The sequence below is a fragment of the Arachis duranensis genome, chromosome 9 (genome assembly GCF_000817695.3).
Source record: "Arachis duranensis cultivar V14167 chromosome 9, aradu.V14167.gnm2.J7QH, whole genome shotgun sequence".
Taxonomy (NCBI): domain Eukaryota; kingdom Viridiplantae; phylum Streptophyta; class Magnoliopsida; order Fabales; family Fabaceae; genus Arachis; species Arachis duranensis.
This window is the reverse complement of record NC_029780.3, coordinates 137,042-163,563: the sequence shown is the minus strand read 5'-3', so window position 1 is coordinate 163,563 and position 26,522 is coordinate 137,042. Positions and strand designations below refer to the sequence as shown.

Genomic DNA, 26,522 nt, shown 5'->3' with positions numbered 1-26,522 from the left:
AAAATGAGTTAATGCGCGTGTTAATGAAGTTTGGGCTGATAACTTGTAAAACTTGTACGGCCTTTTTACTTGTATGTGTAGCAGGCCCCTAAATTTATTTGTCTTCTGAACATTCATAGTGTTAGGGATAAATAGCAATTGAGCTAGTAAGTTAAGATGACAGAGTTAGTTAGCTAGTATTGAGAATAGTTAGTGATTGTTAATAGTTACTATAAAAGCTACTATATAAGACTAAGAGTCAATGTAACAATTAGCTAATGAAATTATTTTCTCTGATTCACACACTATGAAAAGAATTTTCTAGATCTTTCTCTCTTTCTCTCTCCGCTGCTGTTTCTCATTCGCTTCTCTGAAGAGTTCTGATACCTCACACAGTTAAAAAAAATAAAATGTTTACTCTCTTCTTTGCATAAATAAGAAAAATACCAAAGCATAAAAAATAAAACACAGAACTTGTACCCAAATATCAATTCTCGAGCTAAATCGATTTATTGCGTCTGCAGCTATTCCAGAATCTATCACGTTATTAGTTGAGCCCATGCTAACTTGATGTTGTAAAATATACAATTACAAAGCATGATGTTTCGGATGGTAGTAGGCCCACGACCTTGCTTAATTTGAAATATCAAAATGATGAATTGAGGATGGGTTTTCTGTTGTCAAATTTATTCTGCTAATCAAATCATCAACTGACATGGTTCCAAGCTCCCCACCGAATCTAGATCTAACTGTAACTGATTTTGTTTCAACTTCCTTTGCGCCAACAACAGCCATCAATGGAATTTTCTGCTTCTCTGCATTTCTTATGAGCTTTGCCAGGCGTTCTCCATGGCACACTTGAGCACGGATGCCTTTCTTTTTCAGGTTATTGATCACATCATTGCAATACTCAAGCTGCGTGAAAAACAGAAAATGCTTCCTTCAGTTCACACACCACCGATTGTTCTCACTATGAATCATATATCTTCCCTTTCATTTTTTTTTTTTCGTTTTCTTCCATGTGGGAATATTTCCCCATAACCCATTTACCATGCATGCATAAAGAAAACATATATATACCAAAGTTTTGAGTTACGTTACCTGGGCATCAGTAACAGGTAACACCCGAACTTGTATTGGAGAAAGCCACAATGGAAAATCACCAGCATAATGCTCTATGAGAACACCAAAGAATCTTTCCAAGGATCCAAGCACTGCTCTATGGATCAATATAGGTCTCTTGCTTTCACCATCCGAGTCAACATACGTGATGTCGAAACGCTGTGGTAAATTAAAATCAACCTGTTGAAATTTAAATGAAGTCAAACAATTGGGGAAATAGTTTAATGCAAAGAGTAATATAAAAAACTATCCAGCGAATACTTTCTGAGAAAAGATGAAGCTTAAGCATACAATTGTTAATGAATGAATCTCACACCTGTCAATCTGTCATTGATTTCAAGTAACTGGATAGAGGCACAAGAATGGTTTTATGTCTCAATTTGAGCATAAAATTAAAACATTGACAATAAACAAACCCGCCAGTTATACTAAGTGTTGAAATTAGTGTTGTGGCATGGATTGATAAGGGTAAAAATAAGCTCTTCCCAATAGGGCCATGCCAAAGGAATGAGTATAATTTACAATTGAGTTGTTTTATATTTGAGGAATGTTAGATGACCATTAGAATTTTATTGTTTTTGGCCATCAGATAGCCATCAATACTTAAAAGTATGTTGTTGGATTATTAGACTAAAGAAATCAAGTTGATGGCTAAGTGATGGACGAAAATAATAAATTTTGATGGCCCCCTATTATTTCTCTTTATATTTAAACAATTATCAAGTTAGGAATTGCCTGTATGGTTGAACATTGCCACTTCCTACCAAGAGCATCCTCAATCTTGAGATCAATCTTTGGCCCATAAAAGGCACCTCCCCCTTCATCAATTTGATATGTCCAACCTTTATCATCCAAAGCATCTTTCAAAGCAGAGGTAGCTTTCTCCCATATATTATCATCCCCAACAGCTTTTTCAGGCCTTGTAGACAAATTTACTTCATACTTGTCAAAACCAAATTTCAGCAGTATTTCTTCAGTGAGATCTAAGACACCCCTTATCTCATCTTTAATCTGATCCTCCAAACAAAAGATGTGTGCATCATCCTGTAAAAATGACATCGAGATAGCACAGCCAATCTATCAGCATACAATCTACAACAAGGCTATCCTATATTTAACATTAACAACATCACATGCCACAATTTTTCCCCCCTCGGAAAAAAAAAATCTAAAATGGGTGCTTTGAACATGAGGCTTTCAGAAATATGGGCCAGGAACATCAGATGTCCACAACCTTTAACACTAAATCAAAACTCTCAGCAAGTAAAAGCCAGAGATTTGTCTTCCACTCTTTTAGAAAAACAGGATCAGTTATAGTATTTAATAGTTCAGAAGACAATGAGCTATGTATAATGATGGCAAACCTGAGTGAAACCTCTGACCCGGAAAAGCCCATGTAAACTTCCAGATAACTCATATCTATAAACGGTTCCCAATTCTGCCACCCTAATAGGAAAATCTCGATAGGAATTCAGCTTCCTTTTGTATACCAAAATATGATTAGGACAGTTCATTGGTCGAAGCTGATAGATCTCATCTTCAATGCTCATCTGATCATACATACTCTCCTTGTAGAAGTCCAAATGACCACTAATCTTCCAGAGTTCAGCTTTTGCCACATGTGGTGTGTACAGAAGATCATAATCACGATCCATGTGAATTTTTTTCCACAAATCTTCAATTATGTCCCTCACAATGGCGCCTTTTGGGTGCCAGAAAACTAAACCCCCACCAGCATCATCCTGCATAAATAAATTTTAGTCACACAGGCAAGATTTCATCATGAATCAATAGGTTACTTACCCACAAAATTATGAATAATAAGATATCCTAACAAATCTGCTTCATCATGGAAGCAAATAAGAAAGGAAACCATAATGCAAAGAACATGCACCTGAATTGAAAACAAATCAAGATCTCCAGTAAGCACCAGCAACAGATTCAAGTTCAACCGCTTTCTTGTTGATTTTACCAGTAGAATCAACATGAGGTCCGGCACAAAGATCCCACCATTCCTCACCTTTATGGAAGAAAGGATAAAGTTACTCCTCAGGCAATATTCTTCTTCAATGCAATGTCAAAAACTGCAAGGCAATCCTTCTAAGCACACGCTTTTACACTTGCAAATTCACAGTACCAATATCAGACATCCTACATTATCCATTTATATTGAAGGATTTTCATTGATCAAGCTAAAGATGCAAAATAGTGCAGATTCAAAACATTCAAGCTTAGTGGCTACATATAAGCCTCCAACCCACAAAAGATGAAAGTTTAAGGGAATGGCAGGGAAATGGAGGGCATATAGTATAAAATTTACACTACAGGTCTTCCCTTCCCCACCCTTTTCTTCAAAAATTCAGCTTACAAACAATCCCTTAAGAGACAACAAAGAAATAGAGCTCCTCTGCTCCACTGAAGGTGACAAACAAAAAACCAGAAATAATCTTTTACCAATTTAAAGGATCCGAGAACAAGAAATATAACATGTCAAAGTAAGAGTTCACAAGCAAAATGCAGCATTGTGGTCTGATAGAGAATTAAGGTATTATGCTAAACTTATGTGGCTGAAGAATGTACAAAAGGGGAGGATAAGTAATCGTTGGATAGATGCAAAAGATATAGCTAAGACCAAAAGGGATAGATAATGTAACGGTGTATACCAATCCCTTTTAATATCAGTTAAAGGAAAACCAGTAGCTGCATGTCAAGGGGACGCCAAATAGGCAATTCTGCCAAACAAAATCAATTGTGGAAAAGGAATCATTAAAATTCCTAGAATTTCTTTCTAACCAAATACACCAAAGCACTACAAAAACCTAACATTGCCACAGAAACTTTGCATCTTTACATGAACCAAAACCTCCAAGCTTAATGAGTAGAAAATTATGCAAGTCCATGTCCATGGGACAAACCCAACATTCTCCAAATATTGGGTGCAGATTAAGAGTCTTAACGGTACACTTACACATATTAGCAGACAAAAGCAATGAGGGACCTGCACTTCTAGAGCATCATTAGAATTAACCCAATTAAGAACAACATTCCAAGAAAAAGCTTTGAACATAGGGAGATTTAAACTGGCAAATGAGTTTGTTCAAGAGAAATCTTATGTGGATGACAATGTCTTTGACCACAATACTATAACCTCTTCAACTGTGGGATAGACAAGGCCACATACATATACTCTCTCAAAACCTCACAAGGTGGGACCCTAGTTTAAAAGGTCATATTTTTCAAATATAAAATCCATATGAAAATGCAGCAACATAGAAAACCCATAAGCGGTTAACCTATTAGCATTGAGGAATAATAATTTATTACAAACTATAATATCCAACCGACTCAATCAACAAAGAGTTAGGAACTGAAATGTAAAGGAAAGTTAAAGGTTTTAACTTTGTAAAGAAAAAAATGGGATGGATACCAATATTGACGAGCCCTTTCAGGAAGTTTGACTTGTAAACCAAAGGAAACACATAAAGCGAGAATATTAGAGAAAGGAGAATTTAGAGAGTTCAGAGCATTTGGAGAGAGTGAAACTCTGAATCTGAAAAGCTGTTTTTATTACTGAATCACAGTGGTACGATTTATTATATATGGAGAGATTGTAGCTTGTGGTGTAAGCTAGGCAGAATAGCCTTTTCATATATTAGTTATGACAGCTGTAACTAACCGTAGTTGTCATATCATAGCTGAAAGAGGACTCTAACTAACTCTTCTAGACTCTTCTAGATTATGCTAGCTTACTATATTAGAGAAAACGGGTCTGCCACAATTTGGTTGTTATGTGGGATATAAAACATGTAGCAGTTTAGAATTCTATATTTGGGCTTAGGTTGTAGCAGTTTAGAATGACTAATATAAATACACACATACAATTTGACTAACAATCATGAAGCTGGTGTATCTATACAGCAATCCTTTATTAGACTAGAGTCTCACCAGAATAACTATACTAAAACATACTTGTCTATATGAAACATACATGCACCTAATCCACACTTCAATATACTCTCTTTCTCTCTCTGTCTAAGAATACGTACAGAAGACACTGGGGAAAAGAGCTGGAAGCCTACCAATATGATAAATCGTGATGGGTTCTTCTTTAATGCTTTCCAAAATCTCTATCTTGTAAGGTTCATTCAGAGCCATTATTCTCCTGAGAGCTTCATCTCTTGAAACTTCTTCTCTTACAAGTGGTAAATTTCTGCCAATTATTCGATCCTACAGTCAATTAAGAAAACATTAATTATATTCTGTGGATACACAGCCTAATGGATGGTTTGAGAAGAATGTGACCATAACAAGTAAATAAATCCCACATATAAAACTAATAGATTGACTCAACTTACCATCTCCTTCTTGATTTTCTTCAAATCATTATCAGTCAAAGACTCGATATCGAAATCATAATAAAACCCATTTTCTATCCAAGGCCCAATTGTGACTTTTGCATCAGGAAATAGTTTTTGAACAGCCATTGCCATCACATGTGCACACTGTATATCTGCAGCTTGTTAGTCAAACAGCTGAATCTAGACATAAAAAAACATTCAGTAACCTGTACAACAACTAAGAGTCACACCACAGAATTAACTTTCACTATTTATGAAAGAACTAAAGTACCTGTTTCTCATGAAATTCTACATACTCATGGTCAGTTTTCTTTATTATAAAGCATCAAAATTTTGTTTATAATTATGAACAACAGAAATCTGAATTTCAAATTGAACTCGCTAATGCTAATAACATCTATGAATGTTGCTTGACTTGCTTTCACCTCTTACACTAAAAATGAATACGTAAGGAAACAAATAATAAGTGAACAATGAAATCACAGATAAAAGATCGATGCAATACATTTTGGCATCCACAGCACAAGGTATCGCCAAAAATACTCATATATATCTTTCATTCTTACCTTACCATCATGTCCCTTCAGGGCCAACCAAATGTTCTTAGTGCACTACTAACGAATACCTCACTACCTCAAGTCCAAAATTAGTGATCAAAATTAATTATGCTCAGCAATTAAGGAATTGATAAAGAAACATCTTCATTTTAGGTAAATTGATCGATTGTAGTTATTATAAGTATTTATTTATTCATGGTTAGATAAAAGTCATACAAAGTAGTAATTTTTGAGGGTGTGAACTAAAAGCACGTGTAAAACTGTCCTAAACTAATATATAAGAAATTAGTGTAATTATAAGTTTTTTTTTTGGTGACTGTGTAATTATAAGTTTGCAGTCAACAAAAACTTTTCATTTCAATCTTATGCGAAACGAAGAAGTCACATTACCGTGTGGCGAATCCTGAGAAGCGTCTCAGAAGATTCGTTAGTTGGAAGAACAATTTTGTCCTCGCTCCCCCTCTGGTTCTGGTTCTGGTTCTGGTGGATGGAGGAATCGGTGGCAATGGCGAGAGTGATAAATGAGGGGCATTTTTGTCTTTTGGCGCGGTAGAGGTTAAGGATGGAGCTGGAAGTGGTTGGAGAGAACAAGGTACCGTGAAGTGAAGCGAAGCGCGGCGTTGAGTGTGGTTTATGGAAATGGAAAGGGAAAGGCGTAGAGGATGGAAGAGGGGAAATGGCAAAGGGAGCAGCCATTTTGGGTGAACGAACCAAAAAAGACCTAAGCATATCTTAATATCTCTATGTGTAGTGTAACTACTGTGAATTTGTTATGTTTTATGCGTCGTGTCTCGTGTGAAAGACTGAAAGGAAAGACTGGAAGAGGAAATATATGGTGTGCATGGGCGGCGTGAAATTGTGTTTGATGTGATTTAGATTCGGTCCGACGGATTTATTTATTAAATTCGAATTCGGTCTAGATCCGATGAAACCTATACATTTTTGGGTTACGATTATATCGGGTAAAAATTGGTTAAAAATTGAACCATTAATATTACATTATCTTAATACCTTCTTATAAGCTAACATGTGAAAATATCCAAATTTTCAAGACTCCAACTATTATTTGATAAGGTAAAATTAGAAAAATAAATTAAGAACTAATTCTTCTCTAAAATTAAAGCAAAATCATAATCAATACTAATATTGTATAATAACACCAAATATTTAAATCAATACAAATTACACACATTATATATTAGTCTAAAATCTTATGTATTTTAAATATAAAACATTAACTTATAGTCTTATAATAACAATAACACAAAATATTAAGATTTACAATACTTAAATTTTACATAAGAATAACCATTATTCATCACTAATAATACAAAATATTAATTGTGTATAATGACCGGATCACTGGATCGACTTCGGGCAATCCAAATCATAACTCGAACCCGACCCAAAATAATGATCAGGTCTATTTTTAAAACTTTTATCCGATCTAAACACGATGAAATTACACTAAATTAATCCCTAAAATATTTGAGACGTGAGATCTTCGAGCTGGACTGAGCCATACACAACTCTAAAGAAATGGGTGATGGCTGATGTCTCCATACACTAATTATAGCTTAACTTATTTAAATTGAAATTAAAATTTTAACAAAAATATTTTTTTAATTATTATATATTTTATCTGGTAAAGAATCACAGCAAAGAACACAAAAAATTCCAAATAAAAGTAAGAAAGACAAAATCGATCTAATACATCACTTGTCTTTTTTAGTTTTTTATACACGAAGCTTTTTTGTTTAAGATAAATACCACATCTTTACTTCTCAATCACCATTTAATTTAATTTCAAATTTCTAACTCAAAATTGAAACTAAATTCAATCAAAATTTAAAAAAATGAAAAAAGAGAGACAAAAAAAATACAAAGAAAAACAAGAAAAAAAAGAGAGAAATAGAAAAACATATAAAAATAAAATAGAAAAAATATTCAGTTTGGTCTCTAAAGTTACATCCGAATCTCAATTTAGTCTTTAAAATTTTAATTACCTCAATTTAATTTCTAAAAGTTTTAAATTTTAATAACGTTAATCTCTGTAGTGGTTTCTGTCACAATGCCACGCTGGACTCCACTAAAATGACGTCGTTTTGGTTTGGCGCTCAAACAGCCCAAAACGACGTCGTATCATGTCTTGAGATAGCAAACGTTTTAGTTAAACAAGCACTGCACCATATTCTCCCTATAATAGGACTGATCTTCTTTCTCTTCTTTTCAATAGCGTTGTTGCGAGTTTGACTTATCAAATTCATTGAAGTTGCGATTCTCTTTTCTCCAACCACTTCGCATTGCACTGGCAACCTTCTCTTCACCTACATTTGAGGTCAGAAAAATAGTGAAGAAAAAAACTTCTATACCCATGATGATACTTTGTTTTTTTACTTCACTTTTGGTTCCTCCTCTTTTTCTTTTTTATGTATTCTAGCTAAATATATTTTGCTTTACATGTTAGTATATGTTAATTTTTGTGCTTGTTCTCTGTTAGGGTTTATGTTTTCAATGACTGCCATTTAATTTTTTGGCTTATTAATTAGATGTTTGATCATTCCCTATTTTTGTACCATTAATTTGATTTTAAGTATTTTAGAGAAGTTTTTTTTGAGTTAGGGTTTCAACATTGGTGTATTTACTGATAATCAATGAATTAAGAAATAAAAAGATGGAATTAGATTGTCATATGTGATATATTACATTTGATTCTTTCTCTATTTTATTTAGAAGAGAGGTGCAATTTTATCAAAGTCTTAATCTCTATATGTAGCCAAATTAATTAAATCAACTGCTTGTTGTATCTTATAACATGAAGTAATTGATCCAAAAGATTTAATTATTGATCGTATATAGAATAGTTGATCTAATTTTTTAAATGAACTCTTTTTGGTCTGTTTTTGTCTCATAACAATAATGCAGTTTATGTTTTTAGCAAGTCTAACCACTCTGGAAACCATTCTTCTCTACTTAGAGTGGTTCTCCAACCTCTATCAGAGCGTTGGTTGTTAGAACTCCCAATGGATTTACTGTTGCTACCTATCATGAACTTCATAAAAAGGTTTTCAAAAAAAGAGTGTAAATCGAAGAAGAAGCTAACGAGTTTCAAATGAAATTGGGAATTAAGGATTTAAATAGTTGGTAGGGACTAAATTGATGCAAAAATTTTAAATGCCATGTAATATATTCATTAGATGTCTAGTGTGACATTTTGTTATACACATCATCTCTTTAGTAATGACTCTGTGACAGATACTATCGCAGGAACTAACGTGATTAAAATTTAAAAAGTTTACGAACTAAATTGAGGTAATTGGAATTTCAAAAACTAAATTGAGACTCGAGTATAACTTTAGAAGTCAAACTAAATGTTTTCTCAAAAAATATTTTGTATCACTTGTCCCTTTTGCATAACAGCATAGAATATAGAGGATTCTAAATAAAATCGAGGAAGATAAAATCGACCTAATGCATCATTTGTCTCTCTCGTACATAAAGCATTTTCAGTCAAGTAAATACCACCTTCTACTTCCCAATTTTCATTTAATTTAATTTAAGGTTTTCTATATATAATTGGTCTCCAGACTATTTGTGAGTGAATTGGTACACAAGGATTGGGTACATCTTCCAAAACAAAAAAGTATGTGTTTTGAGAGTTATCTGAAACGTTGATTTGGACTTGAACACTGAGATTTAAATCTCTTGTAAGATAACGTCCGACTTGTTTGGTACTGAGAAGTTGCCGTCCAAGTTCTTCGTAAGGATGTGGGGGTGGTATCTGCAAGAGACTCCAATGTTTAAATTTGCAAGGACTTTAGACAGGATTTAGTAGAATAGAACGTGTGTATACCTGAGAGGTGTCAGTGTATTTATAGTAGAATCATTAACCACCTTTTGTTGGAGTAGTTCTACCTTTATTGATGGATAGTCATTCTCTTTGTCTTGCGAGTTTGTTAGGATCTATCTTTCAGTAGAGATAGAGATGATTGGAGAGATTCACGGAGGCAATTACTTGTTTAGACAAGCAGAGCTGAGCCCTTTCCACGACGTCCAACCTCTTCAAAGAAGTCGGATATGCAGTAGAGGCCTCCTATTAGGGTTGGACCTTTTGTCCTTATTGAGCCTGACTTTATTTGTTAGATGAGGATATGAACAATATGCAACACACAATTTATATAAAAGAAAGTAGCGGTGAAGCTGGATCTGTTTTGTCTTAGACTCAACATTAAATATTTATTGGATCAATTTTAAAGATTCTTGTTCGATTCTAGATCCAATAAAATCGTACTACTTTTGGACCACATTAAAACCTGCTCTATATCAAGTGAAAATCAAGTTTAAAATTTTGAAAAAAAAAACATCTCAGTATTTTTGCGAAAAAAAAAACATTAAGCTGGATTCGGCATCCAACAAACAATCTTACATACATTGACCATCAATCCATCCTAGTAAAAAATATGTCATGGTCTGAATCCATTCATAATTGGCGCTCAAGAGACAAGTTCTTTAACAAACCAATCAACCAAATTACAAAAAAACGGATAGAGTTTCTTTAATTTTAGAACTCTTGTCAAAATGAATATTATCTTCATGTATCAATAATAGACATCCATATCTAACAAAATAATAGCATATCCCAATTATATCCAAAAACTAAACTGTTATATCAAAAATAATATTTTCGATAAAGATGTTATTGAATTCTTTGACAAGCCAATGTTCAACAAATTCGACTTCAATCATTGCTAAATGTCAAAATATTTCGATCAACTTTCAAATACATGTTAGAATTGGCTTTGGATTGGAGCCAATTACATACTCCGTTAGGTACTTTCTATTAATCAATTGATACAAATATGAAAGTCGAAATGACAGACCCGACGGAGGTCAACTATGTCGAAGAAGAGGTCAGCAGTTCAGTAGAAAAAATAACAAGTTGTGAACTTTGAAGTGGAGAATAACTACATTAGATTCATTGAGGATGGTCAATCGATGAAGGAGAGAATGTTGATCGACCAGGACTCATTGAGAGAGAGTGAAACAATCGAAGAAAGTTAATAGGTGAAGATAAGTTGGTGGCAGTTACATACAACACTCAAAGAGCAGGAACGGTTATTCATGGATTAATGTACATGGAAGTTATATTTCAATTAGATTGGTTGAAGAGTCTCATAGATAGGAGAAGGCTTGAAGGAACAAGGGTTGGAATCTTTTCAGAGAAAACTCTCATACTCACTCACATCGCCAGCGACTTACTGAATCAGTCAAGAGTCTTTTTCTTTGAATGGTTCCTTCCATGTCTTTACTTTTCATTTAAATTTCCTGCCACTTTTTTTTTCATGCAATTTATCTTCATTGCAATGTCATTTCGATTCCTTTAAATTCAGCAACTTTTATCTTTTCCAGCCTTTACCTTTTTAATTTGCCCTTTACTTGTCTAAACACTTTTCCTTTCTGTAATTTAATTTTCTTTTTATTCAAATCTTTTATATTTTATTGTTTATTTTGAATTTCTGCAAAGCTTAATTCATTCTTCTTCGTCATTGTCAAAGGTATGAATTTTGATGTAAAAAAAAAATTGGTACTCACAAAGAGGAGTAAACTTCGCTCCCAGATCATTAAATATCGAACCACCAAATCGACAAAACATAAACATATCAAAAGTCGCATCATATATGTTAAGTTGATAACTAAAACATATAGTTGAATCTATAGTCTTGTATAATTAAATCATAATTATTATCCAAAGAATTTAACATCCAAAATAACATAGCTCACACGAGTATCCTGTCTATGATATATGGAGCATTGACATAATCTAGATTTTAGCATAAAAATTTCATCACATACAAACATAGCCCTTGTATAGAAGAAAGGTTCACCAAAATTACTAAGACCTACTATGGAGCAGATATAATAGAATCTGAATTGACACTTGTATCTAAAAAAATGAGAATATAATAGGAGAATTTTGCAGCGCAGCGAACAAACATTATATTTATAACCCATACAAGACGATAGAAATTTTAATTTAAAAGTTATATTTTTTTTCTAGAGATAAGAAATTCATATTAAGTAAATATGTAAATAAATAGATAAGTAATTAAATGAATAAACTGAAATGAGAGTTCTCATTCTAGAAGTCAAATCAAATCGAATGCTACACACTTGGGCGGCTTCACCTCTAAGGATAGTCTTTTCCTCTAATGTGTCCGTATGGTATAGCAGATCCAACGTGTGGCCTACACGTTAGATTAGCAACACCCCTACTAATTGAGGTCTGAACCAAATGCATCTAGATTAACGTTATAACTACCGTTAACTACGATTTTTTAGTCAGAATCTCCCATAACAATCCAAAATAATTCATGTATAACAAATATCTAATTCTTGAATATATTACTAAATATCATAATAAATCAAACATATATATATGTATGCATACTAAAAGTCAAATTAAAGTATAATAAAGTCAATTAAAAAAAATATGTATGTTTTTATAAAATATACGAATATCGTCTCATGTGTATTTTTATAAAATTATAAGTTTCTCAAAAATCAATATTCATTTCAATAATTCAAATTTCACATCAATCAAATATTTTCAAGTGCTAAAAATCATAAATTAATTTAAATATTGATAGTAATACATTTAAAAATAATAATAGACATAATATCCATTCGCAACTTGGTTTCAAAGAACCGGAAGTAACTCTGAGCGTGCTAATATTTGTGAGCTAGTATTGGATGAACTGTGTACTTAGAATTATGAGCCTTCTCAAAAATCGTTTTCTTTAAGTTGTGGCTATCCAACACACATAAATGGTTACCACAACCAAAACACCTTACTCAACAGAAAAGTCTGAGTTCTTCCCATTGCAAATATCTTCTGTAAATTTTCTTAACTTTGGATCATTACTTTGTGCAACATTGATCTGTTCTATGAGAAAAGATTGAGTCCAAACATGTGCTAGGAGAGTTCCTGATTCTCCAAGGTCAAATTGGATTCCACTAGCCTCAAGTTGGTGGACTTCTTCAACAATTAGTCTCCTTACAAGAGTGATATGTGCTTGGCTACCCATAGACTTCATACTAAGGAGATCCACCACAATATTTGTCTTGCCATGATGATATAAAATAGAACAATCATAATCCTTTAGCAACTCCATTCATCTCTATTGTCTTAGATTCAAATTCTTTTGTTGGAATATACTTTAAACTTTTGTGACTCGTATAGATCTCACAGGTCTCACCATAAAGGTAATGCCTCCAAATTTTTAAGGAAAAAATGATAGCTACAATTTCCAAGTCATGAGTTGAATAATTCTGCTTGTGCTTCTTGAGTTGTCCGAGGCATAAGCAATATCTTAACCATGTTGCATCAATACACATCCAAATCCTATCCGAGATGCATCACAAAAAACTAAAATTTTCAAACCCGGAAGGTAAATTAAGAACAGTTGTTGAGGTTAGACAAGTCTTAAGCGTCTGAAAACTTTTCTCACAAATTTATCATCATTGAAACTTTACATTCTTTTGGATTAACTTAGTTAATTGCGTATAAATCCTCGAAAAATCCTTGATGAATCGCTAATAGTAGCAAGCAAATCCTAGAAAGCTACGGATTTCTATTACCATAGTAGACCTTGACCACTTCTAAATGGCTTCAAATTTCTGAGTCCACCATCATTCCATCTCTTTTATACGCAATGCTCCAAAAATGTCATGTGATCGAGCCAAAACTCACATTTAGAGAACTTGGAATAAAGTTTATGGTCCCTTAAGGTTTGCAACACAATCCTCAAATAATATTCATGCTTTGTAGCACTTTTCGAATATACCAAGATGTCATCAATAAAGACGATAGCAAAACAATTTAAGAAAGGTTTAAAGACCTGGTTCATTAAATTCATGAAAGCTGTTAGTGCATTCGTCAAGATAAAAGACATTTCGTCAAGATAAAAGACATTACTAAAAACTCATAATGCTCGTAGCAACCAGCGAGTACCAAAGATAATTTTTGGAATGTCTTCTTCTTTTATCTTTAATTAATGGTACCTTAAACCCAGGTCAATCTTAGAAAACATGTAATTCTTTGAAATTGATCAAACTAATCATTAAGACTTGGCAGTAGATATTTTATTGAACTGACAATAGCCCACACATAATCACATCATTCCAGATATTTTATTGAGCTGACAATAATCCACACATAATCACATCATTCCATCCTTATTCCATCATTTTTCTTTATAAATAGACATATGTTATATACATTTATATTATTTTATTATATCTAATTCAACCAAAATTAAACTTAGAAATTTCTAATTTTTTGGACTTCACTAGTTTTAATCAATCTACTTTATATTTTATTTGGATTTAATTTTTGCACCATCACCTAATATTACTAGCATTTTCAAGCTGTTTGGAGCTTACACATTTGTATATTTATGTGGAGTTAATACTCAAATTAGTCTTTAAAATTATATTCATAGCTCAATTTCGTACCCAAAATTTCAATTTATTTAATTTGATCCCCTAATTTAATATTTGTGACTCAATTGTATCAGTGTTACTGAGACATTATCCATAGAAAGGCTTGAAAACCCTCCTCCATCTCACTAAATAACGATTAATGGGAAAGGTCATATAAGGAGGAGTGAATATCTGGCATCCGCTATTAAAATTTAACAAGATGATCTGAAATGTAACATTTATTTATGTTTAATCATAGTAGCCGACAAACCAACCATCTCTTCATTCTTGAGCTCTGATACTTGCCACTCCAAAGTTACCTGTAAAAAAAAAAAAAAACATTTAAAAAAGAATGGAAAAAGAAAATAAAGAAACTTTCTAATGTACACTGTACAGGAACATACATGCATGCACGAAGTTATCAATTGATCATAACAGCAATTATAACGTTTGGTCCTTCTCTTCTCACTTTAATGAAATTCTTTTGTCAAAAAGAAAAAGAAAAAAATTTCCCTACTTATTATTTGTTCCCCCTATTCAACCAATGTCTCCCTCCTCCACTTTTCCATTCATGTTATTGAATAGGGATATAATTCAGAAACGATAATTAATGTGCATAAATGTTCTAAATGGCCAATTAGTTGTTAACAAATGAAATTTCAATACTGAACAATTATTTGATAGCTGAGGGAGTTGTAAGTAATAAATATGCTCACCTCACGGAAGATATTGCTATATGAAGTCTGCACAAAACCCTACAAAGCAATTAAGAGCTTAGTCAATCTAAATAGAACTTATAACAACCATTTGAATCTGAAAAAGAAAACGAAAAATGGAGAAAGCAGCATACACACCAATTTTTTGAATAGGTTAAGGGATGCTTCATTTGATTCTCCAATTTTGACACGAAAGACATTGATTCCTAAGCTCTCGATAGAAAAGGCCATCATAATCAGAACAGACTCCTTTCCTATTCCTTTTCCACGGCTATGCTAGCAAAGACCAAGAGAACGATGAGCTTTAATACTGGCTGTCTCAGACGAAATCAAAACCAAAACCTTGCTGTTAAATTCAGGACCAGAAATGGCTTTTATTGTTAAAACTTCCATGATCATCATATAAACAAAAAGTTGATGTAAAGATGTTAGAGGATATAACTAAGAAATAATACAGTTTCTAAAATTTTATTCTGGTCTGATGGGTTATTATACTATACACCAACAGGACAAAGGTTATCGAAATGCAACCGAGAGAAAATGCTTGTATATTGACAATAGACCAGAACCATTCCAGAGTAGACTACAGCTATTTCAGAACAGAAACAAATTCGCCTATTAGTTTTAGGGATGCAAATTTAAAAGAGGAAAGCAGATTCACACTAATAGAAATTCATAAACTAAATGATGTAATCTACCTAACTCAAAGAAACCCATTTTAACTTGTTTTCACCTATATTCTCCTATGCCTACCGCTTTTAACTTTTTTCTGGGTATCTTTTTCTCTTTTTGATAAAAGAATATCACAGAGTAAAGAATGTTATAAGAAGGAAGGTTAGGATGTCGTCCTTACAGGGGGGAAAAAAAAGAAAAAAGAAATGGTGTCAGAAGATAAGTGAAGCATAGCTTTCCAATCTCTCAATATTCTGAATTTCTGATATTGTAAGAACTCTAAAAAGATCATAAGCATTACACCAAACGAGGCCAAACATCTACATTGTGGTTCAACCAAATACACCATATAGTGGCATATACTGGATATTGCCAAAAAGATTCTGCCTTCACTGTTCCCAAAGCAGCAAAAGTAATCAACAAAACCTGATCTAAGATTTACAACTAAACATACCAAACATATCAAGTTAACACAACCTTTGTTCAGGGTTAGATGACAAAGGAGCAATTTCAAGGAGACCCAATAAAGTGACTCTCAAAGGATTCTCTAACATTTAGGTTACCAGTAAAGGTAAAAATTCCAAGAAAAGGAAGAACCATATACAGTATAAAAATTCTAGATAGGAGAGTTATGCAAGAATAATAGACGATATAGATGAGGAAGGTTAGTATAAAAGACAGCACCTACATGATGATCCTCCTCCAAGTGAAAGTGAGAACAATCACCCACCTTCAAGGAAAGCACAGGTTTGGAGGTAGGAAAAATAAAAAACGAGAAATGAATTTCCAAGGGATAGAATCAGAATGAGTAGCATATGGATAGCAATATAAGCCTCCCAAACATTTCATTCAAGCCATACTTACTACTAATAACTTGATGCCATAAAGAATGGGGCTCCAAAGAAACTACTTTAGCTGGCTGTGCTAGTAAAATTTCTAAATTTCTTCAGCATCTAAACTGCCAATTATTATTATTAGGGAAAACAAAACCTACAATCTCATCCTTGAAAACTCGAGGTATAAACATATTTGTCCCTAGAAAAACCTGTAATTTAGTCACATTATCACAAAACACAGTTTGGCCCTCTAACAAAACTGGTCCATGATATAAAGTTTAGGAAACTAATCACTTGCTGTCTATTTCTAGGATGAATATGTTATCTTGAGCTTTTCAAGGATGCCATTCATTTTCAATAAGAAATGATCTATAAAACATATCCAGTAAAAAGGACTAGAAAAAAACTGGTGAACTCTGAACCAAATATGTTAAAAACTAGTTTATGACATGAAAATTAAAGCTTTTACCTTTTTGGTTCAGCAATCATTACTTCAATCTCTGCCATGTGAGGATTATCCAAGTCATTCATGAAGATATTTACATCACCAACCATGGCTGCAATATAGCATATATTAGTCTCCAATCTAACCAAATTACTTGGAATCAAGAAAATTGCCCATGTAGCTGCAAGCATACCTAACTAAATTGCTGTTCAACTGAACAAGTTGAATCCACGAATATTTAACAACATAAGGATTGCAAGTTGAAACTAATGGAAGCAAGAAGCATGGCGGTGTTCACAAGATTACTACCCGACAACAGGTTTTAATGCTCATACACTGATTAAAGAATTAAAAATCTGAATAGCCCCAAGTCAATTAATCAAATCTAAATCCTTAACGAAATCATGTTGCATCCCTTTAATCATATTGAACAAACCCTGCTACCTATTCATTAAATACCCAAAGCAAGTTCTATTTTGCAAAAACTGAAACTATTCATATTCATACAATAAAATAAATGATAGAGAAAAGCATTATCGATCAGGGGAGTAAAGATTCAGAATATAAGGAGAAATAGAAAATTTTGAACAAAGAGGATTTTCAGAATAACAGCTAGTAAAAGAAGAACTTTTTCTTTTCTGTTCTTCTTAGGTTCCAAAAGATTCCCAAATTTTCCGGTTACTGAACTAGAAAAGAGGGGAAGAAGAAGAAACACAGAGAGATAAGGTCATAAAATCAACAGGAGAGATACCTTCAACATGGGGTTCCCCATGAGAGAAATTTCCAACAAGCAAATCTTTATCGAGTACAATAAACGTCTCCTCTGCAAAAATACTCTTGGTCGAGGGAGAGAGGTTCTGAGGCAGTAGCCTCAAGAAGGGAAGGGTCTTGCATCCAGGAGTGATACTTGGGTACGTGGGACTCCATGTACGGAACAAGAATGACTTTCTGTCCCTCTAAACTCACACTCCCTTTGCCTCTCGCCGCCATCTCGCAATTCAATCACCCCCGGCCCCCGCTTTCTATTATGTTTCTTTTCTTTTTCGCGCCAAGGCTTTCCAGCCGTTAGATTGGAATAAAATAACACAATCGACGGCCAACATTGCTGCTGTTGCTAAAGAGTAGAGTGTGCCCTAAACGAGAAAAAGCAAAGAGGAACACTCATCTGATCGGCGTTGCTCATGGAGAGTCGTCGTCCCCCCACTCAGCTGCGGCAACCACCATACCTCCCTGAGAATGTGATAATGTTGATCCTCTTATGGCTTCCTCTCAAAACCCTGATGCAGTTCAAGTGCGTCTGCCGTTCCTGGAACTCCCTCATCTCCAGCCCGGTGTTCGTCAAACTGAAATATCTCAGATCACCGAAAGGCGCCAACATCATGTTAACCATAGAAGATTTGCATGATCCTCAACACCATATCATCCGTGCAGTCCCCTGCTCCGTTCCTTCTTTGCTTAATTCCCGCCTGTCAGCCGCTTCCGTATACAGTTCTTTCCCGATAATGGATGATTACTGGGTTGTAGGTACATGCCATGGCTTGGTCTGTCTCGCTGGCCCTATTTGGGACTCGGAGGATTCCACTGATGAGTTCTGGGTCAAGATTTGGAACCCGGTAACACGAATTGCATCTGGAAGATCTCCAATTTTACCCTGCAATTCCTTTGTGTCGTTAGAGTTAGGTTTCGGTTATGATTACAAAAATGAAGCTTACAAGGTGGTGGCTCTCATCACGAGTTTGGAGGCTGAAAAGGATTCTGAGAAATGTCAGGTGAAAGTTTACACAATGGGAGATTCTGGTTGGAGAGACAAGGGAAGCTTCCCTGCTCTTCCAATTGCAGGAAGAATTAGGAACAAAAATGATGGAATATATATAACTGGCACCCTTAATTGGTTGGCGTTGCGCAACTTCGAGGGTGATAATGCATGGGAAGATGTCACCGCTCTTGATCAAGTGGAGATAGTTTCTCTTGATTTGGGGGAAGAGACATACAAACATTTTTGCGCTCCCTGATGGTCTTGATGAACGCCCCATACTTACGCCTGTTCTTGGGGTTTTGAACGAATGTCTGTACCTCTGTCATGATTACGACACCACCAACTTTGTTTTGTGGCAAATGAAGGAGTTTGGAAATGCGAGATCTTGGACTCTATTGCTCAATGTTACAAATGAGCATCTTCAACTAGATAGCTTTTTCCTTGTATCAGAGGTGTTTCCACTCGTGCCCATGTGCATGTCTGAGAATGGTGATGTTGTGCTGATCTTAAGCGCAGAAGATATAGCAGTAATTCAGTATGATTTCAAAGATGATAGAGTAGAACGGCATGCAATTCCCAGAGGAGAAGTGTGGATCCAACCGAAAGATTATACTGAAAGCTTGGTTCTGCCTCTGTGACAGTAAGCTTTGCTTTGATTATCTTAACTTATAGTATATCATTAAGGTTATTTTAAATCCTAGCCATTTCATGTAGGATATAGTATCCACTTTTGGTGTAGTCTTAGTGTTACTAATTTGTTTGCTTATTGTATTTGCTGCTTCTAAATTAGTTGGATGAGCATCTATGATTTAAAAGAATAGATGAGATCATTTTTTTTAGTTCACCTTTGGGTTTTTGTTATTCTTGGTTGATTCTTCACACACTATTATTTCAACTATCTAGCCTTGTTTTGTTTTTTTATTTAAACTTCTTTCTTCATAAATTCTTCAGTAGCTTCCTTTTGATAGTAATGTAGGTTTCCATGGAATCTATTAAAATGGAAAATAAGCAATTACAAAAGACCTATTGTGTAGATGCTGAATCATTCTATATGAGATTCTTGTGTGTAAAATTTCTGCCATTTTGGTAAGTCCTGGCCTAATTTTTTTTAGTAACGTAAGTGACTAACTTGAATTCCTTTTCATAGTGCTGCTACAGTTGGTTCTATTATAGGGGGAAAATTTCACTTCTGTTTGAACTTTGAATAATTGATATATGCAGCCAGAGCTTCAAGAACTTGATGGATTGTTGATGGTATATGGAGGAATCAAGAGAGGTGGGAAGGATGAAAGGAGAAAGGTGCTATCAAAGTTTCTATTTCAGACTTCAGTTCCCTTGTTTACTTTTGTTGCAACTGAGATTATGACCGTCGTGTAATTTCTATAGCAACTTTCTGATAACAAGTCATTACCTAAATGAATACTTGGGAATTTTAATATCCGACACTTTAGTTTCCCAAGTTTTAGAATATATAAAACAGTCTCTAACGTTTACCTCTGTTAGACAATATAATCTCCTATCGGACTCCCAGTATTTATCATGCTTTCCATCTCGCGCAAGCTATTTCATAACATGTCATAGCAATCATTAGTGTGGTGGCCATATATGCGTTGATACTTACAATATTTCAACCTGTTGCCTCTTTTCTTGCTTCTGATTGGACGTGGATGTGGTAACTTCTTCACTTGACAAATGTCCCTATAAACTTCAACAAGAGATATTCTTAGTGGGGTGTAAGAGTGATACCTCTCAGTCTAACCAGTGTAGTCGTCATTCTTCTTTTGATCCTTCTTGTTATAGCTTTGACCAACTTTTTTTGTTCTGATTAGGTCTTCGTAACTGTGCAGTCTCTTCCATGTTGATGTATTTGTCGGTCCTTTCTTGAACGTCAAACAAGGAGGTTGGATGTCTCTTGGATATGGTCTATGAGAATGGACCATCCCAGAGGCCATTAAAGCCGCAAGCCATTGAATGTCCTGAAGAATAGGATCTATTTCGACTTCAATGCTTGCTCTAAGGTTGCCCAATTCAACAAATATTTTTTCCGTTTGTAAATTTTTTGCTAAATTCAGTGCACTCCTTATGGCATAGGTCTCTGTTGCTAGACTTGACGAGGCTACAATTTTCTCAGTTGTCCCTGTGATTAATCTTCCTGACTTATCTCTGATCACTACGCCTGTAGCACCTTCCGCCAAGTCCTTTCGAAAAGCAGCATCCATATTTGCCTTAATCCACTCTCCGGGTGGTGGCTTCTGCCTTCTAGATCACATTTTGTTTTGTTCGAGTGTTCCATACTTAAAAAAGGAAATGGGCCTATCCGCCTATGTAGTAAAAAAAGGAGAGAAAGGATTTTACTTGAGTATTGTGGTTTATTCCTGCCATGCATGAATTAGTATTAGAGTTCTGCTGTTATTAATAAAGTATGAAGAACGTTGAAATCTACATTCAATGAAGGTGACAATTAGAAGCACCATTGAATATTAGTAGGTAGGATTTGATTATGTAGTATGATTGAAAAAGGCAACGATGCAAATTAATTTAGGGGTGTGTTATTTTAATCGTTATATTAATGTATGTATATAAGGCTGCGTTTATTTATAAGCATATGACAATTCAGACATAAATACATACCGTGAAAATTCAAATGCAGTCGATTTTACGTGAAGTTGATAATGAGAGCTGTTAAATGATTTGACTGATTTGACTAAATTTTCATCTAACGACTTTCAGCTATTAACTTTACATGAAGTTGACTCTACCTGAGTTTTCACATAGATAGAGATGTAACTTTTTTTTATTGTCAACATCAATTTTTTATAATTATATGTTTTATTATTGTATTTTTTCTTTTTAAATTTTGTATAAAAAAATTAAGATAAATCAAATTTTTTATTATTTATTTTATTTTATTTTATATTCAGTTTATTATCAAATAAAATATAAATTATTCATTTTCATTTTATTTTTAATGTTCTACCAAACGTAGTCTAAGCTAAGGTAAATTGAATGGCGTGATCAACTTTTTCAAATTTTAAATGTCCAAAATTCGAATCCGTCTTTAATCAACAATTTCACTTGCGTTGCGTGTCATGTACTCTTCTTACCTCCAAATTGCGCTTGTCTTTCAAAATCCTTTATTCCCTCCAAAATTTCAGTGGCTTTTCAAATTCCCAAAAATCAAAATGCCAAGCCAGTGAACCACCGATACCTTCATAATCATAGATCCCGCCCAAAAGATGTTCCTCTCTCATTCTCTCTATAAATGTTCAATCCATGATCCCCAAACTTACCCATCACCATTCACCATCAAAGATCCTTCTTTAATTCTCATCCTCGATTCATTCAATGGCTTCCTTCAAGCACCCAACTCCCTTTATCTCCGGCAAGGATCGTTACCCTTCTGGCGAGGTCCATGTTATTGTTGGTCCCATGTTTGCAGGAAAAACTTCTTCCCTTCTTCGCCGTATCAAATCCGAAGTTGACAATGGCAGGTATTAATGAATCTAACATGCTCTGTTTAAGTGAATTAGTGGATGGGTTGTGCGTTTTTTGGTTTTTAACAATCGTTTTGAAGTCTTTAATAGTATCTTGTTTTTGTTGCTCTACTCGGCTGGAAAATTTTGATAACTTGAAATGAGATAATCTGAGTGGGAATTCTGTTACCCCCGGCTCAAACTGAATCACGATGAAAACTTTGGTGTTTTGGTGGGGAATCCCTTCCTTTTCAGTTACTGCTGACTATACATGCTTCACCACATAATTTTTTTCTCTTGGAACGAATAATAAAAGAAGAAAGAGTAGTACTCTTTAAACTGAAAAACTGTGATCTGATAGTGATTTGTAGAATCTTCTGCTGGGGGCTAATTCCTCTTTATGTTTAAATTATGTTATGTTGTGAAGAAACGTGGCTATGTTAAAATCAAGCAAGGATACAAGATATGCCATTGACTCGGTTGTGACACATGATGGGATTAGATTTCCTTGTTGGGCATTGCAAGATCTGATGTCATTCCAAGAAAAATATGGTCATGATGCTTATCGAAAGGTAGTCTTGATATTTCATTATGTTACAGTTGACTATTGCTTAGGGTATATTGCTTATTAGAATTTGTGGTGCTATAGTTGCATAGTTGATATAGTAATTTAGTTCTCTTATAGAGGAGCAAAGCGATACCCTTAGCTAGATGTAATGTTGGCTGAATGTTAGTAGTATTTTGGATGCAGTTGGATGTGATTGGTATAGATGAAGCTCAATTTTTTGAGGACCTATATGAGTTCTGCTGCAAGGCTGCTGATGAAGATGGTAAAATTGTGATTGTTGCTGGCCTGGATGGTGATTACTTGAGGTACTTTATGCAGATATTCTAATCGTTGTTGTGTTCAGTACCTTTGTTTTACTGCGCTGGAAATGTTACCAATCTGGATGTTTTTCAAACCTTTTTTTCTGCTATCTATGTTCTTCAGGAAAAGCTTTGGTTCTGTGCTTCACATAATACCGCTTGCTGATACTGTAACCAAGTTGACAGCTCGATGTGAATTATGCTGCAAGCGTGCTTTCTTCACTCTCAGGAAAACACAAGAGACACAAACTGAACTGATTGCTGGTTCTGATGTCTACATGCCAGTGTGCCGATATCACTATATTAACAGTGAAGTTGTCACTGAAACTTCAAAGAATGTGTTGGAATCTGTCAAATGCAACAATGATTCACTTCTTGATGTAGCCACAAGCTTTTAGTGTGGAGATACATAAAACTTGCCTCAAAATGATTTTTGGAGCATATTGTCTATTGCTATTAGTTAATTCAACAAGTTATCTTGGAATTTTGGTTGTCATAGGGTCTATGTAGTTGTATATAGATATAATTATAAATATACTGGTATTCAATAGTGGTTTTTAATTATTGTTGCGTTATCATATTTCAATGAAAGAAGTATTGCTTATCCTATGTCCTATGACATGAAATTTTGGTATTTAGACGTTTTTTCTTTTTGGACGTTAACCTTTTGTAAAAGCATCTGTTTACTTTAGGCAAAATTGTCAACATACAATTCTATTTTGTAAATCGCGTAGTATCTGTCATTTTATTTTGCAAATTACCTTTCATATTCTTCGTTTTCAAACTGGAGGTTCTTCCCGATGAGAATTCAATGTACACCAAAGATACTAAATAACTATAAGGTGTAAATGGTCCATGACTAGAGCTAGAGCAAAAAGAGTAAGACTAAAAAGCAACTTTTTTGCAAGACTAAACTAGCCACGGAGGAAAAGACCAAGAGTAATCAGATTGTATGTGAATTGCGAAAATGGACCATCCTTCTTCAGCTTTTAGAGTAGCCAAATGCAGCATGAATAAGTGACTTGGAGACCTAAGATGAAGCCAAATTTAAGTGATTCAAAATGATAACAGAAATGGTTGGAATTATTGTCCTTTTTCTTGTGATTTTTGTGTAGTTTCCAATAACTTCAATTTCAAGAGCATTTTGATTTTCTATTCAGATTTGCATATTTAAGGGCCTAGACCATTATGATGCATAATGGTACTCTTTTTTAAGAAACTGTGCTGGCAGGATGTTTTTCTTAGTTGGATTATTCTTAGTAATGATGGGGTATCCTTTCTTAGTCGATTTAGGCCTTAGTCGGTTATTGGATGAACTACAATGTTATCTTCAGCTTCACTATAAACAGGATATGATGTAAAACGACACGATAAAAATTATGAATTTTGAGTTTTCCCTCATTGAGAGCTTCCCCTTTCTTCTTGGTAACGAGCTAAATTTGATCTCATCAATATAATGTGACGCTGCGGATTATCATTGGACTTCGAAGTCTCAATTCCATTTTGTTCGTTTGTTTAAATAAGCAGAAAAATCTGTACCGCTACAAGGTTCAATCCCATGGGATCTTCTACTCTGATTTGTATTACTGTTAATAAAATTTCCTTTTTCCTTGGAAGCAAAAACAATTTACCTTATACATAGGTATAGAAAAAGTAAAGTGCAAAATTGTATGTTTCATCTACATTAACCCCAACAGACCACACAAATGTAATGGCACCGCATCGGCACATGTCGGAAGGCGATAAAGTCCATGTTCATAGCTTGCACGAAACAGGTTTTCAGACAATTCAAATCATGGGATTTTTGTCTATCTCACAGGTGGTTATCGCAATTTGTATTTTATAAAGAAAAATCTATATATCTTGGTAAACACATAATAAATCGAATTGGAATGTCAATTTATTCATTAGGTTACGTGCATGTAAATCGACTTAGATATATAATCGATTTACTTGGTTGCCGGTAGCATTGCGTAAATCGAATTGAGCTCATTTGATTGGTTAAGAGGTCTAAACAATCACACATAAATCGAATCAATCCCGTAGAATTACATGTATATCTAATAACTCGAATTAGGCTGATTCGATTTAGTGCTAACATTGCTAAATCCAATATATCTATTGTATCGAATTATTTAAAAAATGACTATTAAGGAAATGCACATAATAGTTTTGCCTTTGGGTGATTCACATAATTTTGACATACTTTTAGTTTATTTCGATGTTTTGCCTTATATAAAAGTACCATATATGAAGATTCCTTATTTTAAACTAACGTTTTTTGCTGTAATTTATGTTTGGGAATTAAATATCACAATAAATATCTTGTAACAATTTTTTTTTATTTATTAGTAAATATTAAAGTGAAGTAAATGAATTTATCCTTATAAACTTCAACGGGCTAAGTTAATTGATTAAATAATGGTAACTATAAATTTTTTTATTCTTTATTACGTATATTAAACTCCGCCTATGTTACATTTGCGGTACATAACCAGTTCCAAACCCGGATAAAGGAGGAGGGTTGTGTTAGGTCTTCGGCAACCAACATAAAAATATAGTCGAACTCCCATGACATGAATCAAAGACATTATTGCGCTAAAGCTAGGTCGGTCGTTGCCCGGAAGCAACGCGCCGTATGGCTCGAGTACGGTGTCAAAGCAAGAGCCGTTGCATCGGTGCCCGAATGTAGTGTTAAATGAGCAAGGGTTCTCGCGTTTTCGTGAACGAACGAGGGTAAATAAGCTAGTTCACAAAGTAAAAGGTAAAGGTCGAAGTGACATAAGATTGAGATTTGGGACATGAAACATAGGCACTCTAACAGGAAAGTCCATGGAGGTGGTGGATACCATGACAAGGAGGAAGATTAACATTATGTGCCTACAAGAAACGAAATGGGTTGGTGCAAAGGCTAGGGAGTTGGATACTTCTGATTTCAAACTTTGGTATACAGGAAAGGTGAAGAACAGGAATGGGGTTGGAATAATTGTGGATAAGCAACGGAAGAATGACGTAGTGAATGTCAAGAGGGTGGTGGATCGGATCATCTCTATCAAACTTGTGGTGGAGGGAGGTGCTTTCCATGTGATTAGCGCCTATGCACCACAAGTGGGTTCGGACGAACAACACAAGATAAAGTTTTTGGAGGATCTAGAGAGTTTTGTTCAATGCATACCTTTGGGAGATAAGATTTTCTTAGGAGGATATTTAAATGACCATGTTGGGAGAGAAGTGACTGGATATGGGAGTATTCACGGAGG

The 26,522-nt window shown here is 34.4% G+C and overlaps 4 protein-coding genes and 1 pseudogene across 4 annotated transcripts in view; 2 read left to right on the top strand and 3 right to left on the bottom strand.

Annotated features, from left to right (window-relative positions):
- Positions 1–382: 382 nt before the first annotated feature.
- LOC107463686 (threonine--tRNA ligase, chloroplastic/mitochondrial 2) lies at positions 383–6,803 on the bottom strand. The gene is given in 9 exon segments (XM_016082537.3): positions 383–894; positions 1,081–1,281; positions 1,837–2,145; positions 2,466–2,843; positions 2,996–3,020; positions 3,022–3,121; positions 5,181–5,328; positions 5,457–5,603; positions 6,407–6,803. Coding segments are annotated over 9 exon segments (1,929 nt in total). The 5' UTR covers positions 6,746–6,803; the 3' UTR covers positions 383–612.
- A 7,811-nt stretch (positions 6,804–14,614) lies between these two features.
- LOC107463685 (uncharacterized) lies at positions 14,615–18,156 on the bottom strand. Its single transcript, XM_016082536.3, is given in 6 exon segments — positions 14,615–14,817; positions 15,214–15,252; positions 15,352–15,484; positions 17,191–17,278; positions 17,918–17,991; positions 17,993–18,156. Coding segments are annotated over 6 exon segments (579 nt in total). The 3' UTR covers positions 14,615–14,736.
- A 178-nt stretch (positions 18,157–18,334) lies between these two features.
- LOC107463684 (F-box/kelch-repeat protein At3g23880-like) lies at positions 18,335–20,360 on the top strand (annotated as a pseudogene).
- Positions 20,361–22,163: 1,803 nt separating this feature from the next.
- On the top strand, positions 22,164–23,871 carry LOC107463705 (thymidine kinase a). The gene is made up of 4 exons (XM_016082559.3): positions 22,164–22,413; positions 22,823–22,967; positions 23,147–23,268; positions 23,387–23,871. Exons 1-4 carry the CDS (start codon positions 22,268–22,270, stop codon positions 23,658–23,660), a joined length of 687 nt encoding a protein of 228 aa, XP_015938045.1. The 5' UTR covers positions 22,164–22,267; the 3' UTR covers positions 23,661–23,871.
- Positions 23,872–24,792: 921 nt separating this feature from the next.
- LOC107463687 (ABC transporter F family member 3) overlaps positions 24,793–26,522 on the bottom strand; it is a gene marked incomplete in the record, with an annotated part of 21,734 nt that continues 20,004 nt past the window's right edge. Inside the window, 1 exon segment of the mRNA XM_016082538.3 lies at positions 24,793–24,947.